The following is a 16,058-nucleotide window of genomic DNA, read 5'->3' on the forward strand; positions in this document are numbered from 1 at the left end:
AGCCACCTTTGCGAGGCGCACCTGCCCCGGAACGCCCCCCCCCTGCGCAGGAACGCCTCCTTATGGCGCAGGGCTTTACAACGTGACGCATCTCCTAGATGCGTCACGTTGTAAATAGGGCGCATTGTTTGCGCCGCCGTTGCGTCAAATAAAGTGACGCACCGGCGGCGCAAGGCCTTCATAAATCTGCCCCTAAGATTAAAACACACCTACGGATTACTCCTCTCTCCCAAAGTGCTAATGACCTTACTGAACACTACAACAAATCCATCGTTGAAGTCCTTGACCAAATTACCCCAACCAAATTAAAACTGCAAAAATGCAGCCACTCCAAATCCTGGTTCAACACCGACCTCTACAATGAGAGACACGCTCTTAGACTGACAGAACGCATGTGGAGGCAACACCCTTCCTCCTCTAACCTTGTCCTCCTCAGAGCCGCAAGGCCAACTACAAAAAACACATATTCAATTAAAAGACCTCCTTCTTCCGGTCACAACTCGCCCGGGCAGGAAACGGACCCAGAAAATTATTTAGCATTGTCAAAAACCAAATTGCGTTAGCTCCCCCCCTCCCAAACTAATGTCTACGGTTGAGAGATGTGAAGACATTGCCAGCTTCTTCTCGTTTAAAATCACTAAGATTGATCAATCCTTCGTCTTAACTCCCCTTCCGCAAAGCCTACCACCCCTCCTTGACATTCCCCCTAAGTCTCCATCCACACCTACCCCTCCCCGGACTCTTCCCAACTCGCCCCCATTGTCACCCCCTCTGAACGCTGCTACACTAGCCTCCAGCTAAAAAATAATGCACCCTGGAATAACTTTTGCCCAGTTTCTGAACGGGAAGTCCTCAACATCATCTCCAAGCTTAAACCATCCTGGCATACCGGAGATCCCATCGCAGCCTATCTTGTCCAAGACCTAAAACACATTATCGCCCCATATTGGACCACTATCATCAACTCCTCCCTAGCCACTGGTAGTGTCCCTGCCTCACTCCAACTAGGACAAATCACCCCACCATCAAAAATGCTACAGCTGACCCTAATGACTTAAATATTCTGCGCCTTATTTCTAACCTTCCCTTCCTGTCTAAGGCTCTGGAAAAATGCACCCTGCTTCAGATGGACAAACACATCGACTCATTTAACCTCTTGGACCCGTTACAATCAGGCTTTCGAAAGGGCTGCAGCACTGAAACTGCCATGCTCAACATTATTGAGGACATCCACCACTCCCTCGACAAGGGTGAATGATCCCTTCTCATTCTCCTTGACCTCTCCGCTGCTTTGATACGGTTAACCACACTGCCTTAATCAATATTCTCAAAGACCGTTTTGGCTTTGACGGTGCTGTTCTCAAGTGGTTTACCTCCTTTTTCCAACACAGAACCCAACAAATTAAACTCAGCGATTGCCTTTCTAAACCTCTGCCAGTCACCTTGGGCGTCCCCCAGGGCTCTATTCCCTCTCCCACTCTATTCAATCTCTTCATGGAACCCCTCACCCTCATTCTTAAGCAAGCGAAAATCAGTTACCACCTCTATGCTGATGACACCCAACTTTACTATCGGATCAAATCCCATGCCTGCCGACGGCTTACATCTCAATGATGCCTTGACTAGGATTCAAATGTGGTTTCAGGACAACCCCCTCAAACTCAACCCTAAAAAACGGAACTCATACTATTCTCTCCTAAAAACAACTCACTCCCTATTCAAAACTGGATCTCTGACATCAAAGCTCTCAACTGTTCTCTTTCCATCTCTAACTCAGTCAAATCCCTCGGCATCAGCGTCGACCTGAGCCTCAGTCTTACTCCCCACATAAATAATTGAGCTAAAGGTGCTCCTTCACACTCCACCATCTCAAAACAATTAAACCCTTTATTCCTGTTGACTTTAAATCAGTTGTGCAATCACTGGTCCCGTCTAGACTCGACGATGGTAATGCCACTCTCTCTGGAACTCCTAAATTCCACCGAGCCCCTTTCAAATCCATTCTTAAGCTGCCTTAGAACTCAGTCGTATGCCTGCCCCTTGTTGGGTGACATACACATTGCCTCGAGCGTTAACATCGTCATGGGTAATGTCAGTGATGAACAGGCCCACAGGGGTTAGTGGGTTCTCGGGTCAGTAGGCCTAGATGTTCTCTTTGGAGGCTGTCATCGCCGACTGCTCAATAAGTTTCATAGGTTTCTTTCGCCTTAACGTCAGCAGAAGCGCAGGTATCAACACCCTTATCGATGGTGATGATGGGTCCCGGCCGTAATGAGTCACAGTAGTGTACTCATGATGTCCGGGAGTCGTCTGACCGTTGCCGCTCCGCCCACGCGCCATTTATTCCCCATAGTGCGGCGAATTAATTGGTGGGCGGAATTCGGACGGCTCCCGCCGTCATAGGCACACGCCCACCATGATTTATGACGGCCGGGAGCCGTCCTGGGTACCGGAGCGCCATGAGCAGCCCCGCCCACTCGCATCGTGGCAGAATTTGCTGCGCGGCGAAGGGGATAACGGAAGTCCCTGTTCTGTCATCTACAAGTACTTGGCTCTTTGGTGGGGACCTTTTATGAGTGCGGAGTTGGGGTATGTGCACTGCCCTGTCCTGCTCCTCATCGTTGTCCATATTCTCCCCTACGGTATCCACTGTGAGGGGTGCAACAGCACTCCCCATCTTCTTATGCATCGTCTTTTATGCAAAATTGTTTATTGTTAGAAATTGAGATTTCTGGTTGGCGAAGTACACACCCCGTCCAAGCAGAAGCCACAATCCCTGTCAGGATAAGTTAATGTTAATGTTAATGTTATTGGGATTTATATAGCGCTCGGCTGCCCCAGCAAAGGCGCGTCCCGGCGCTGCGAGCAAAACTAAAACTGAAAAAGAGAGTGCCAAAGGAGAAGAGGTGCGGTTACTGAAAGAGGTGGGTTTTGATGGCTTTCCTGAAAGCCAGAAGGTCCTGCATACCACGAATGGTTTCCGGGAGGCTGTTCCAGAGCTTGGCAGCGAGCAGGCTGAAGGATCGACCGCCCATTCTGGCTAGATTGGTACGGGGAATGACCACCAGATGTTGTCCTTCTGAACGCAGTGACCTCCCAGGAATATACTCCGTCAGGAGGGGGCACAACATCGGGGGGGAGGCGGTTTTAAGGATTTTGAAGGCAAGACAGAGTGCCTTAAACTGAATCCTTTTTCCCACCGGGAGCCAGTGCAGTTTTTTCAGAGCTCCAGCCGCTGAGGAGTGGCGGGGGAGACCTACCAACGCTCTGGCGGCTGCGTTCTGCACTCTCTGAAGTCTGGCAGTTTCCGCCTGGTTACCCCCCACAGGAGGGAGCTGGCATAGTCCAGCCTAGAAGGGATGGTAGCTTGGACAATTACCTGGCGGGTGTGGCAGTTGAAGAACTTCAGCGTAGGTCTTAAATTGCGCAGGATGCCGAAGCAGGTGGCTGTGACTTTTTTGGTATGGTGAGTGAATTTCAGTGCTGAGTTGACCCAGACTCCCAGATTTTTTACACATTCCTTGGGCTTAGGCGGTTGGCCTAGAATATCAGATACACAACCTAACCTGTGCCCTCCCTCTGGTAGATTGGCACAAACCACTCAGGCTTAACTTAAGAGGCAAGGCGTAAAGTATTTGTGCACACTTTAATAGGGAACAATTGTTGTACTTTCTCTCTTCCCCGACTAATATCTTAGGTCAGGACCTAATGACCAAACTAAAAATGTCAATCCAGTTTGCTGAGAAAATGGCTGCAGTCTGCTCCTTCCTTGGAGTTCTCCTCACAGGGCACCAACCAGCCATACATTCCCACAGCACATGGACGCCAGCCAGGGTGCCCCGGCCGGGCGCACCCCTTTCACAGGGCGGCCCTGTAGTATATAGGAAACCTTATCGTGCTGTGTGAAAGAGCCATGTGGTGGACATGCCGCACACACCACCTTCTAGTGGAAACCGCACAAAGGACAAAAACGTTGTTGGCCAGAAGGGCAAACAAGGAGCAAGAGAGCCAGGACCTCGACTTGTCCATGGCTGCTGAGTCCCCCGAGGCTAGGTGGCGAGCTGACCCAAGGCGCGCAGGGGCAATGGCGGTGACAAATAGCCAGCGCGTACCACCAGGGTTACTGAGCTAAGCCTCTGTTACACTCTGGCACCTCCCCGAGTGAGAAAGTAGCACAGACAAGGCTGCCCGTCACTAATCAGTGAGTCCCCCACACTGAAGCCCCCTATTTGCTGCCGAATGCGGAGCCCAAGCAAGTGACCATTGAAGGGAACTCTGTGTATCCAGCAGATGACACACTATCCCAAGGAAGTGCCTCCACCCGCCACAGGGGGAGAGTCCCAGAGCCGGAGGGAGGCTGGCCACCACGCGCACCCCCCACACAATGGCCCACTAGGAAGGGTGGAAACCAGGAGCAAGTCCAAAAGCACTCCACCAAACCGGGCCCCCACAAACTGAGTAAAATGAACCCACGCGAAACGCATTGGCTGCAAGCGTGCAAGTGGTGCCAGATTTGAAAGGGACTCCACCGCGGAACCCCAGAAAGGGTCCGTCCCAATGATGGCAGCAGAGGTCAGGAAGAATGGCTGCAGCCAGACCATCGAAAATGTTTCTACTGCCTCAGGATGGGCCGCCTGACTGACCAAAGCCACCTGAATGCACATCAGGAGCAAAGATCGAGAGGCCTGGGCCAGTCCAGGCAAAATCCCCATCCATAAAGCCAAGCCCAGAACAACCCGATCGCCCGCACATTCAGCCACAAGGGAATCAGTCAACAAACACCCCACCACAACAAGGGCCAGGTGGTTGGCTACACACATGGCAACTACGAAAGGCAGGAAACCCAACCAAGCAAGCACCGGGTCACAACCACGGCAGGGAGGGGTGATTGTCTGGGGAGGCACTGCCTTCACGCATTCGCCCAATCCAAATAAGCCGTACATTCAAAAATATGACCCATCCACTTCACACCAACTCCAGGAAACTCGCCACAACAATAAAGACTAGTGACACAGCATCAGGAGAGAACCCAACCTCTACTTGCGTTCAGGAAAAACTCAGGGTTGCTGCACATTCAGTTGATCGCAAATCCACACAAAAAAACTCCATCTTGGGTGCCTGCAGGGGTCTAGGCCCCGTTCTGTTGCTTGTCCCCGGGAGGGGTGGGGGGGGGGGCATTCGCCTCGTCGAAGGGGAAGGGCAGCCTGATGAGGGAGCTGGGCAGGCCCTGACCAGTACATAAAAACAAGCATCCAGGCCCCCCTCATCCAAGTACAATGGGGACGGGTTCCTGTGCCAAGTTCAAAAGGACATCATTCCTCAACATTTTTAGGCCTCCAGCTTGCGGGACCCCCTTATAGTTCCAAAATGAGGCGACCCTCCAGTGATTGAAGTCAGGTTTGCCGCACATGTGGGTTGATGGTATCCCCCATAGAACTCTGTATTTCACAAAGTTCTGACACCAAGCCAGTAGGTGAATCCGCCAGGGCAGTCGCCATCTCAGTTCACTGCCCGCAGCATGACGGGTCCCAGCTGCGCACCGGACTCCTGTCGTAAGCAGAACACTCTGCCTCCTCCTCTACCCTAATGCTTCCAACATCCCAAGTCTTCTCATCGGATCACGTCCCTCCAAAGCAGCGGGAGTCGCATGTCACTGGGTAGGAAGTCCCTCCTTCCCGCCAAGGGCAGCAGACCCACAGCGTCCTGGATCCGAGGGAGAGGGGGACAGCATGCTTCTCTAACAAGCTGACCTACAACCCACAGCTCTTATCCAACAGGCCTGCAATTAAGCCGTAAGTGCACCACTTTTACTGGGGCCTTCAACCTACTCAGTAGCAACCCCCGAAATCCCAGAGAGTCACTAGGGCTCAAGCTAACAAAGACCACAGACTATGTTTTACAAACAGACTCCTTACACTGTGCCAAGCAAAGACACCAAGGACAACAGAAAGCTGCAGACAACAACCCCTCCAGACACCCTCTCAAGACCTGCAATGTTCCAAAAGTTGTGTATTATTGCACCTTTTTACACCATCTGCTTGGTATGGGTGTGGTCACATCTATCCGTAGCAAGAAATCTGCCTGGTCATATGGAGTCTACCTCAACATTGCTACAGCGCTTGCGTAGGGACCTCTCTCACTGCACGTGCACTTATACTGAACCAAATGCTAGTATTCTACATGCACTACACAGCACACTTTTGGACAACACATGATACCACCATGGGCGCCCAGACGTTGGCTAAGTCATGCCATGTCTGCTTGCTGATACCCCATGTCGTGAGCGCAGACAGACTTTACTTAGCCCAAGAAATAGACCCAGAGAAAGCAAAGTGTTTCATCCACCTGTGCCTAATAGAGTAGAACCCCATAGAGTAGTGGTAAACATTTCCCGATATAAAACCAACCAAACAGCACTACATCTTTTTTCCGCGCAAGCGAAATTCAAACAGAACTAGAAAGGATGTGCAGGCGAGGCAGTATAGAGGAGGACCCTACCTGACCCCGAGATTTTCCCGAAAAGAGGGTCTTGGAGGTAGCAAGGCCACCACACCAGGGCACAAACATGTCCGCTGCCGCCTCTGTCTGTTGTCCCAGGGTGGCCCTTAGCAATTCTGGGGTAGTACTCTTTAACAACACATGGACCCCAGACATTGAGTTCCAGTGCAGGACCATTCACTTCGATGATACCAGGAGGAATGAGTCTAGAAGGCAAGAGTTTAATGCCAGCATAGAAACCCAATGTCAGAAATACTGGGATACTGAGAGAGATAGGTACACGGCCCTACTCACCGCCACAAACGGCATCTGCACCCTCCTGTACTAAAGCCACTCCACAGCCCTCATCCTACTCGACCTATCAGCAGCCTTCGACACCATCTCCCACTGCACACTAGTTGTGAGACTACGCAACACTGGCATACAAGGAACAGCCCTGGACTGGATCCGATCATTCCTCATTGGAAGAAGCCAAAGAATCAAACTGCCACCCTTCCTCTCCAAACCCACGAAAATCACCTGCAAAGTCCCACAGGGTTTATCTCGGAGCCCCACCCTCTTCAATATCTACATGGCCCCCCTCGCTGTCATCGTTCGACAACACGGCCTCAAGATGGTATCCTACGCCAACGACACCCAGCTCATCCTCTCTCTCACCAAAGACCCTACCAACACCAATCTCAACTTTCAGAAAGGAATGCAAGACGTCGCGGTCTGGATGACCAACAGCTGCCTGAAGCTCAACGCCGAGAAGACAGAAGTCCTCATTCTCGGAACCACCCCCATGGCATGGGACAACACCTAGTGGCCGATCGCCCTCGGGAGCCCACCAACACCCACGGACCATGAAAAAACCTCGGCATCGTACTCTAAATATCACTCACCATGAACCGACAGGTCAACACCGTCACCACCAGCTGCTTCAACACACTCCACATCCTCCGCAAGACCTTCAAATGGATCCCCCCTGAGTCAAGAATAACGATCACCCACGCACTCATCACCAGCAGACTGGACTATGGAAATGCCCTCTATGACTGCATCAACAGATCCCTACTCCACAGACTCCAGACAATACAGAACGCCGCAGCCATACTCGTAATAGACATCCCCCAGCACGAACACATCAGCCAACACCTACCGAGACTCCACTGGCTCCCCGTGGAGAAAAAAGTCACCTTCAAGATTTTCACCAACACCTACAAATGCCTACACAACGGGCCAAAATACCTCAAGGACAGAATCAACTTCCCCGTACCCAAAAGAAACCTCCGATCCACCAACCTCACTCTGGCCGAAACCCCGCGCATCCACAGAGCCAGAGCAGGCGGAAGATCCTTCTCTCACATCACAGCCAAGACCTGGAACGAGATACCGGCAGACATCGGGTGCGCCCCCACCCTGAACACCTTCATAAAGACCCACAAGGCCTGACTCGTTGGCTAAGCAGATTGCAACCCCCCCTCCCAGCGCCTTGAAAGCATCACGGGTGAGTAGCGTACTTACAATCACCTGATTGATTAATTGACACATGGCTGGAAGGGAAGGGGCAACACCTAATTGTACAGAAACGTACACTGTATTTGCTGTGTTTCGGAGGCAAAGGAATGATATGGCTTGGTACCAACAAATATTGTGAAGCAATACAGTACATACCAGATATGTAATGGGGTACCCACCTGTTGATGGGCATCTACTGGCAACATGGGAAGTTTGCCTACAACCAGCTCCTCCCCGGATGGCGAGGCCTCTGCACCCTCATAACCATACACAGCCTGACCCTGATCATCCCTGGAGAAGATCTATCTGAGTTATTTCTATATCACCTACAGAAGAAAACAACTCTATTGCATCAGGCTAGAGAAAAAAGAACTGCTGATTACTTTGTCTGGGCTCAGTATAAGGAAAATCTGGAAAAATTCAGACTGTTGTGCTATTTTTGTGTGATTTACTACAAGTAAAAAGTAAAAACCCAGTCCTCAAGGTAGGTAGAATGCAAATAACTAGGGAATTAGTAACAACCACAACAGAAACACAGCAAACTTTGAATAATGTGACTGTCATGAAGTATAGGGTAAAGGATGTAGTTGAAAATTCAACTAGAGGGGGAATGTTAATATAGGAAATCACTTTGATGAAGAATGTTAATACCCAGACTGCTATCAAGTTTCTTCAAGGAGTTGGTGTCTGAGAAGATAAGGGTATTTTTTGCAAACCAATTGTATCAAATGTATGAAAAGAGCCTTGTATCATCCAGGGAGTCATGGGATTGCTGAGCGTGTTAACAGCACCTTCTAAGGCCTGCTACAATTGGCTTTAATGAACAAGCTTGAATGGAGGATGGTGTAGGTTAATGTTTGTGAGCAACAAGAATGTCTCTGCAAGTCAAGGGGGACGACCGGGTTGACAATTGAAGAGAAGGTGGATTGGTCTATGGGTTCTTCACGTCTACACCAAGTTGCGAATGTCAGAAAACAAGTACAGGAAAAGAATGGTGGTGATGTCACAGCTAACGTTTCCATAATGCAGTAGGAAGTTGGGTGAGAATTAAGGACCATAGCCATGGGGTGAAGGGTGAGCCCAAGGTTCACCTCCTGTACGAGTCTTTCCAGTGTTGCCTTCTGCTGTGAGGCCCAGTGATGGACGATTGTGGAATCAAGAAAGAGTGGTTGTGGTTCCAGACAATAAACCTGAGCTCTTGTTTAGGAGTCAGTGAGGTGGAAACATCTACTGGCGGCATGCAAGTTGGCCGCCCACCCTGAAAACGATATTCACCTAATTGTTTCAAAGGTTTTGTGTTGGGTTGAATTTCAGTTTTCTCCTTCCTGGATACCACTTTTTTTGTTTTTCCCTGCTGTTCTATGTTTCTTTCTTAAACTGTGTATTTCATGTTTACTGTTCTTCTTCTAATGTGTTTATTTTGTTAGTTAAAGATAGAGGTGTGTGGGGTCTTGCCTGTGGCACATATGACAACAAGTGTAATGTGGAAGGTTCAGGTTGTGAGGGTTGCAGGAAGGACTGTTTGACTCGGGTCAGGTGGTGATGGTCACATTTAAGGCTTGCTGTTGTTACATCTGTGTGTCCACCTTATCCTCGGCATGCTGTGGTTCTGGCTGTGGCTCTTGTCCCAGCCTCAACATGACTGGAACTGTCAGGTACTGGCTGCCTGATGGGTAACGTTCACTCCGGAGATGAGCAGTGCCCTACAGAGATGACCAGTGGCCTACAGAGATGACCAGTGCCCTCCGGAGATGGCCAGTGCCCGACTGAAATGACCAGTGCCCTCTAGAGATGACCAGTGCCCTACAGACATACCCAGTGCCCTTTAGAGATAACCAGTGCCCTCTAGAGATGACCAGTGCCCACTAGAGATGGCTAGTGCCCTACAGAGATGACCAGTGTCCTCTAGAGATGACCAGTGCCCTCTAGAGATGCCCAGTGTCCTCCAGGGATGACCAGTGCCCTCAGAAGATGACCAGTGCCCTACAGAGATGACCAGTGCCCTCTAGATATGCCCAGTGCCCTCCAGGGATGACCAGTGCCCTCCAGAGATGACCAGTGCCCTCTAGAGATGCCCAGTACCCTCCAGGGATGACCAGGGCCCTCCAGGGATGACCAGTGCCCTCAGAGTTGCCCACACCACACACACACACACACACCTCCTTACCCTATACATTTGGGCACAGATTTACGACTTCTGGCACATCTCTGCTAATCAGCAGAGATGCGCCAGAAGAGTTGCAATGCCCACCCGTGCGCCACCACTGATGCGCTGCATTTACAATGCAGCGCACCATGGCGCTCGGATGGGCAGATGCGTGACGCGTCCCCGGCGGAAATGCGGCGCATTGCTGGAGTTGCATCTCCAGCAAGGCTCGGGGGTGCCCTATCCTTTAAATGCTGCGTCAATCCTTACTCCTGCTTCAGGCAGGCGCAGGGTTTTAACGTAGCATTGGCCCTAAAAGTGACTGAGTGAAATCTTGTAGATTTCACTCAACCACTTTTAGGAGGCGTTCCTGCACCGGAACGCCCCCCCCCCCTACGCCAGAACGCCTACATGTGGCGCAGGGCTTTACAACCTGACACATCTCCCAGATGCGTCACGTTGTAAATACCCCGCAGCATGGTGCTGGCTCCACACCGTCGCTGCGTCACAAAAGTGACGCAACAGCGGCGTAAAAGAGGTGCATGGGGCTTGTAAATCTGTCCGAGATGAGCAGTGGTGTCGCACAAACAGCACATGTACACAGTACAACACCTCAGAGCTGCCCACACCACTACGCACCACACACATCTCCTTACCCAGGAATTCGACAAGCAGAGGGTTTGGGTAGGACTCCAAGAGGCAAATTTACAAGCCCCTTGCGACATGTTTACGGCACTGTTGCGTCACTTCTGTGATGCAGCGTGTCGTAAACAATGCGCCTCCATGCAAAAGATTTACAATGTGACACATCTAGAGAGATGCGTCACGTTGTAAAGCCCTGCGCTACATTATACCTGCGTCAGATATAATGTACACAGGGTGGTTGTTCCGTCTACACATTTTCACTGAGTCACTTTTACGTCCATAGTGAGACCTGTCAGCCCTAGGGTGGTCTTTCCCTATTTTTTTTTTTGCCCTTGCCTCATTTTTCCCACCTTTCTTTTTTGTTGGCCTTAGGTCTCCGAGCGCCTTCCCATTACTAATCATTGCTAGGTGCAGGTGCTCTCTTCTCCCAACATGGCTGCCACTGGCCCCTGCTACTGCAGCGTGGTCTTTTTAGTCGCACTCTAGTTGCCAGGAGCTGGCTGGAACCCCTAAACATTGTAACCATTCCAGCCTGCCTTGCCTGCCCACAGTTAGAGTAGGGAAGCTCCTGGAAATTTCTAGAATAGGGGCGGAGTCTGTTTTTCCCGCCTTAGAGGGTGGTCACCTGACCTGGGCCTATATAAAGAAAGGGAGGGAAAGTTTTCAGTCAGTTGGGGCATTACTGACCTGGGGGACCCTACGCAGGAGACTTAGGTGGGAGGGCCTAGTCAGAAACCTATACCACTGGGAGTGATAGGGTTTAGGCGCTGCCCACCAAGCTGTGTGAGGAACACTGAACTAGCCCACTGATCTGGCCCGGCGGGAGGGGAACCCAGGGACCATCTGAAATGACCTGCTGAGGAAACTTGATACCAGCCCTCAACTCAACCCCCCACCTTCTCAAGAAACCCAGAAACTGCTTCCCCAAAGGGGCGCCAGAACCAGCAAGCGCCAAGAAGAAACCACACAGCCCACAGGACTACTGGGGATCAACCAGGTACTGGGCTGCGCCAACTTTGCCCCCTCTATCTGCATCTGTCGCCCCAGCGCTGTCCTGTCTTATCTCCTTTGCTAAAACTGCTGGGCGGATAGACTGCCTTCCCTACCTACCCAGCGCTCTCCTACTGTGCCCCTTCGAGAAGTGCTGAGATTCGGAAGATTATTGATGCCTGTGGAGCACTGAGCCCGTAACTGGCGTGACACCTGAGGCGCTGTGTTTTGACCTCTGCCCCCATCGTGTGGAGCCCCCTCGGGGCCCAAAAAGCGCTGCAGTAGGGCCAGACTCACCGGCGCGGCCCGGAGCTGTTCGCGCCCTGCTGAGGCGTCTGAGGAATCCGATCCCTGTGGCCGCGGCTCCAGCGCCGCACGTAGAAATCCCCGTGACGCACTGTGCCTGCGAGCTCTGCTGTCCGCCACCGTGCTGTGCCCGACACTCCCTCAACAGAGCTAGCGCCGACATCGTTGCCCCCTCGGCGCCCCTCAGAGCCAGGAGAGGGCCGCCGCACCGAGTCCACTAGGCCGCGATGGGCCTGAAGTCACCGTCCCCTCCTCACGTGACGGGGGCACCCGGCCTCGTCATTGGCCACGCCCCCGCCCTTGCTGACGTCGTCTGAAGGAAGGCGGGAACGCCCCCGCGGGCCGCGCTGCCATTGGCGGCCGCGCCCCCCTAAGGAAGCCTGCCGACTGGTCCTGGGCCCGGGAAGCCTCTGGAGGCCCGGGACCGAGATCAGAGCTCGCGCCGGGCACCAGAAGTGTGCGAGTGCCCCCCCCCCCCCACATGCCGGAGCAACCCCGGAGGGGCGCCATAGCACCACAAGGCCCCAAAGACCACCGGAGGGCTCAGGAAGAGCACAAGTCCCCCGGTGGCCATACCAGCCGCCATCAGCTGACGCAAGGGGCCCGAGGAGGCCCGAAGAAACAGGCAACCCCTCGGGGAAGGAGGGCGGGCCGCTTGAGTGAACGCGGGGCCTCTGGAGAACTGGAGGGAGGCCCGAGTTCGCCCCTCCCCGAGGGAGACTGTTGTTGGGCCCCGTTGGCCCCTTTTGTGCCCGCAGGGCTTCTGAGACTGGGCGAGAGCCCTCAGTAAGAACTTAGTGACTGCCCAGTTAGTAGAGTTAACCCCTGGCTGAGGCTTAGCTCTTCACCGCTTGTGTTTTTCCAAGGAAGCCAGGCTGCTGGGCATATTGACCTGTTTGAGTGCTGGAACACCCATTCCTGGTTAACTGAAATGTTTATTCCTGCCTGACGAAAATGTTCTACTCTTACCTAATGTAATGTTGCTTGTTACCTGATGAAATGTTGCTGCATATCTAATGAAAGGTGAACTTAATGCCTACGGTTACAGAGGGAAGTGCTCACTGCTTTAATGAAATGGTTACTGCTAATGTGATTATTGAAACGGTTATCCTGACTTACTGACCTGGGGTTTGAAATGCCCATAGTTATCTCCTAAGTCGCTCCTTGAATGAAATGTTTATGGAGATCTGCTGTAGTGATTAAGGCATCACCACCCCTTTTACTCCTGCAAGGAGGTGGATATAGAAACATACTGCATGGGTGATTGTAGTATTCCCTCTGCTCCCCTAATGAAATGCACTGAGTTCTTGATACCTTGAATATTGATTGCCCTGATTCTAATCCTATATACAAGCTTATTGATTTTGAATCAAATCTACTGGTGTGGTGTCAGTCATTGTGTGCGTCTCACTGTCTCAGTGGATGCATGTGCTGTGTAGTCACTTAACACCTAAGCTTTCGGGTGCCTACCTGCTTGTGCCAGACTACCCCCGGGGAACTGGTGACCCCAGTTCCTACATCCATGCTGCATCAAAACCCTGTACCTGCTTGAAGCAGAAGTGAGGAGTGACGCAGCATGTTAGGCACAGGGCGCCCCATAGCATTGCTGGAGTTGCATCGCGATTGTGACCCGACTCCAACAACGCGCCGCCCTTTCGCCAGAAGATGCGACACGCATCTAACTATCCTTGCACCCCGGTGCGCCGCATTGTAAATGAGACGCATTCGTGGTGACACAAGGGTATTCCTGCGTGTCGCATCTTTACTGGCGCATCCCTGCTGATATGCAGGGATGTGCCAGTCCTTGTACACGTGTTGCTCACACAGCACATGTACACAGTACACACCTCAGAGATGCCCACACCACACACACCCACACACACACACACACCTCCTTACCCAGGAATTTGACGAGCAGAGTATGAGGGTAGGACTCCAGGTGCTGCACACACACTCTCACACACACACACACACACAACCACACACACACACACACACACATTCACACACACACACATCTTACCCAGGAACTTGACGAGCAGAGTGTGAGGGTAGGACTCCAGGTGCTGCACACACACTCTCACACTCACTCACACACACACATCTTACCCAGGAACTTGACGAGCAGGGTGTGAGGGTAGGACTCCAGGTGCTGCACACACACTCTCACACACACACACACACACACACAACCACACACACACACACACACACACACACACACACTCACACACACACACATCTTACCCAGGAACTTGACGAGCAGAGTGTGAGGGTAGGACTCCAGGTGCTGCACACACACTCACACACACACACACACACACACTCATCTTACCCAGGAACTTGACGAGCAGGGTGTGAGGGTAGGACTCCAGGTGCTGCACATACTTGCTCAGGTTGTTCAGCAGGAAGTGGATTTCTCGTTTACTTTGAGTTTTCAGGAAGAACCGCTTGTCGTTCCTGTGGGAAGAGAAAAAGGGCTTTAGGAATTAGATCTCGGGGACCTGAACCCCCTTCACTGCCACCCCTACGACCCCCGCCCTGGCTGCATTTCCACATTCAGAGGGGCATATTTACGAGTTTTGCCGCATCTCTGAAAATCAGCAGGGATGCGCCAGAAAAGATGCAACACACAAATCCCTCCCTGCGCCACCACGGATGCGTCACACTTACAATTCTGCGCACCGTGGCGCAAGGATAGGGCGATGCGTGTCGCATCCTGTTGCATAAGGGCGGCGTATTGCTGGAGTCGTGTCGCAAGTGCGACGCGGCTCCAGCAATGCTCAGGGGCGCCCTATGCCTAACATGCTGTATCACTCCTTATGCCTGCTTCAAGCAGGCGCAGGGTTTTGACGCAGCATCGACGTAAAAGTGACTGAGTGAAATCTTGTAGATTTCATTGCATCACTTTTACAAGGCGTTCCTGCGACAGAACGCTCACCCTGCGCCGGAACGCCCACATGAAAACTGACGCAGGTTTCATGTGGCGCAGGGCTTTACAACGTGACACAAAACAGAACAACGGCAGTAAGGAATAAAGGTTGCACTACCCTACTATACACACACTGTTAATATGCTACTAAGTCAATGTTGCACACCTCATTAGTCCACTGCCACGGGACCACACAAATAAAGTATAATCCAAAACCCACAGAGAGGCAACACAAAATATTATGAAAATGCACAAGTGTACAACAGGTAACTCAATCCAGACTCTTCAGAAATATGTGATATGTTCCATTTTTATAGATTCTTGCATCATTCATTGCGTATAGATGATTGGACACAGCAGCAAACAATACAGCTAACGCGTTTCGCCCCAGTGGGGCTTCCTCAGGGCAGTAATTAGAATCCTCCAATCTTAGGGTGATCACTGCTGTAACAGGATCACTGAACCTTATACTTAACGCCAATGTATGCTCTTCTGTGTCCCGTAGTAATCACGAAAAATCCCCAGTATCTCCCACACTTTCAATTAGTGGTCCACAATTTCTTGGAAAAACATTGAATCCTCAGACTGTGTATCATAATCCGAATTCATTTGTCACGTTCACTTTGATAGGTGAATCTCCATATATAGACAGTTACTTCATTTACTGCTCCAGTACGACGCCGCGCTCCTCAGCCCGCCGCCAGCATTTGAAAGATGTGCCACGTGACGCATCTCCCTAGATGCGTCACGTTGTAAATAAGGCGCAACGTGCCGCATGGTTTTCGCCGCCGCTGCGTCACAGAAGTGACACAACGGCGGCGTAAATGTGGCACTTTAGGCTTGTAAATCTGCCCCAGAGTTCATGGGGCTTCAAGGAGCTGAGACCTGTGATATGGCATGTTACCCCAGCGTTCAAAGGCAGATATGGGGGGAGGGGTTGCCTCAGCTGAGATACTACATGAAATAAGTTATTCGCTTTCAGGTTTACATGAAAACACTTCCGCAGATTCCTCAAAGTAAATTCGATTTGTTATATATAGG

At 51.6% G+C, this 16,058-nt stretch overlaps 1 protein-coding gene across 1 annotated transcript in view; it reads right to left on the reverse strand.

Annotated features, from left to right (window-relative positions):
* PIP5KL1 (phosphatidylinositol-4-phosphate 5-kinase like 1) overlaps positions 1-16,058 on the reverse strand; it is a 200,364-nt gene that overhangs the window by 96,878 nt on the left and 87,428 nt on the right. The window contains exon 5 of the mRNA XM_078646581.1: positions 14,421-14,545. Within this exon, the coding sequence (XP_078502707.1) occupies positions 14,421-14,545 (125 nt within the window). The remainder of the gene's footprint in view (positions 1-14,420; positions 14,546-16,058) is intronic.

This window comes from Lissotriton helveticus, chromosome 5_2, assembly GCF_964261635.1.
Source record: "Lissotriton helveticus chromosome 5_2, aLisHel1.1, whole genome shotgun sequence".
Classification (NCBI taxonomy): domain Eukaryota; kingdom Metazoa; phylum Chordata; class Amphibia; order Caudata; family Salamandridae; genus Lissotriton; species Lissotriton helveticus.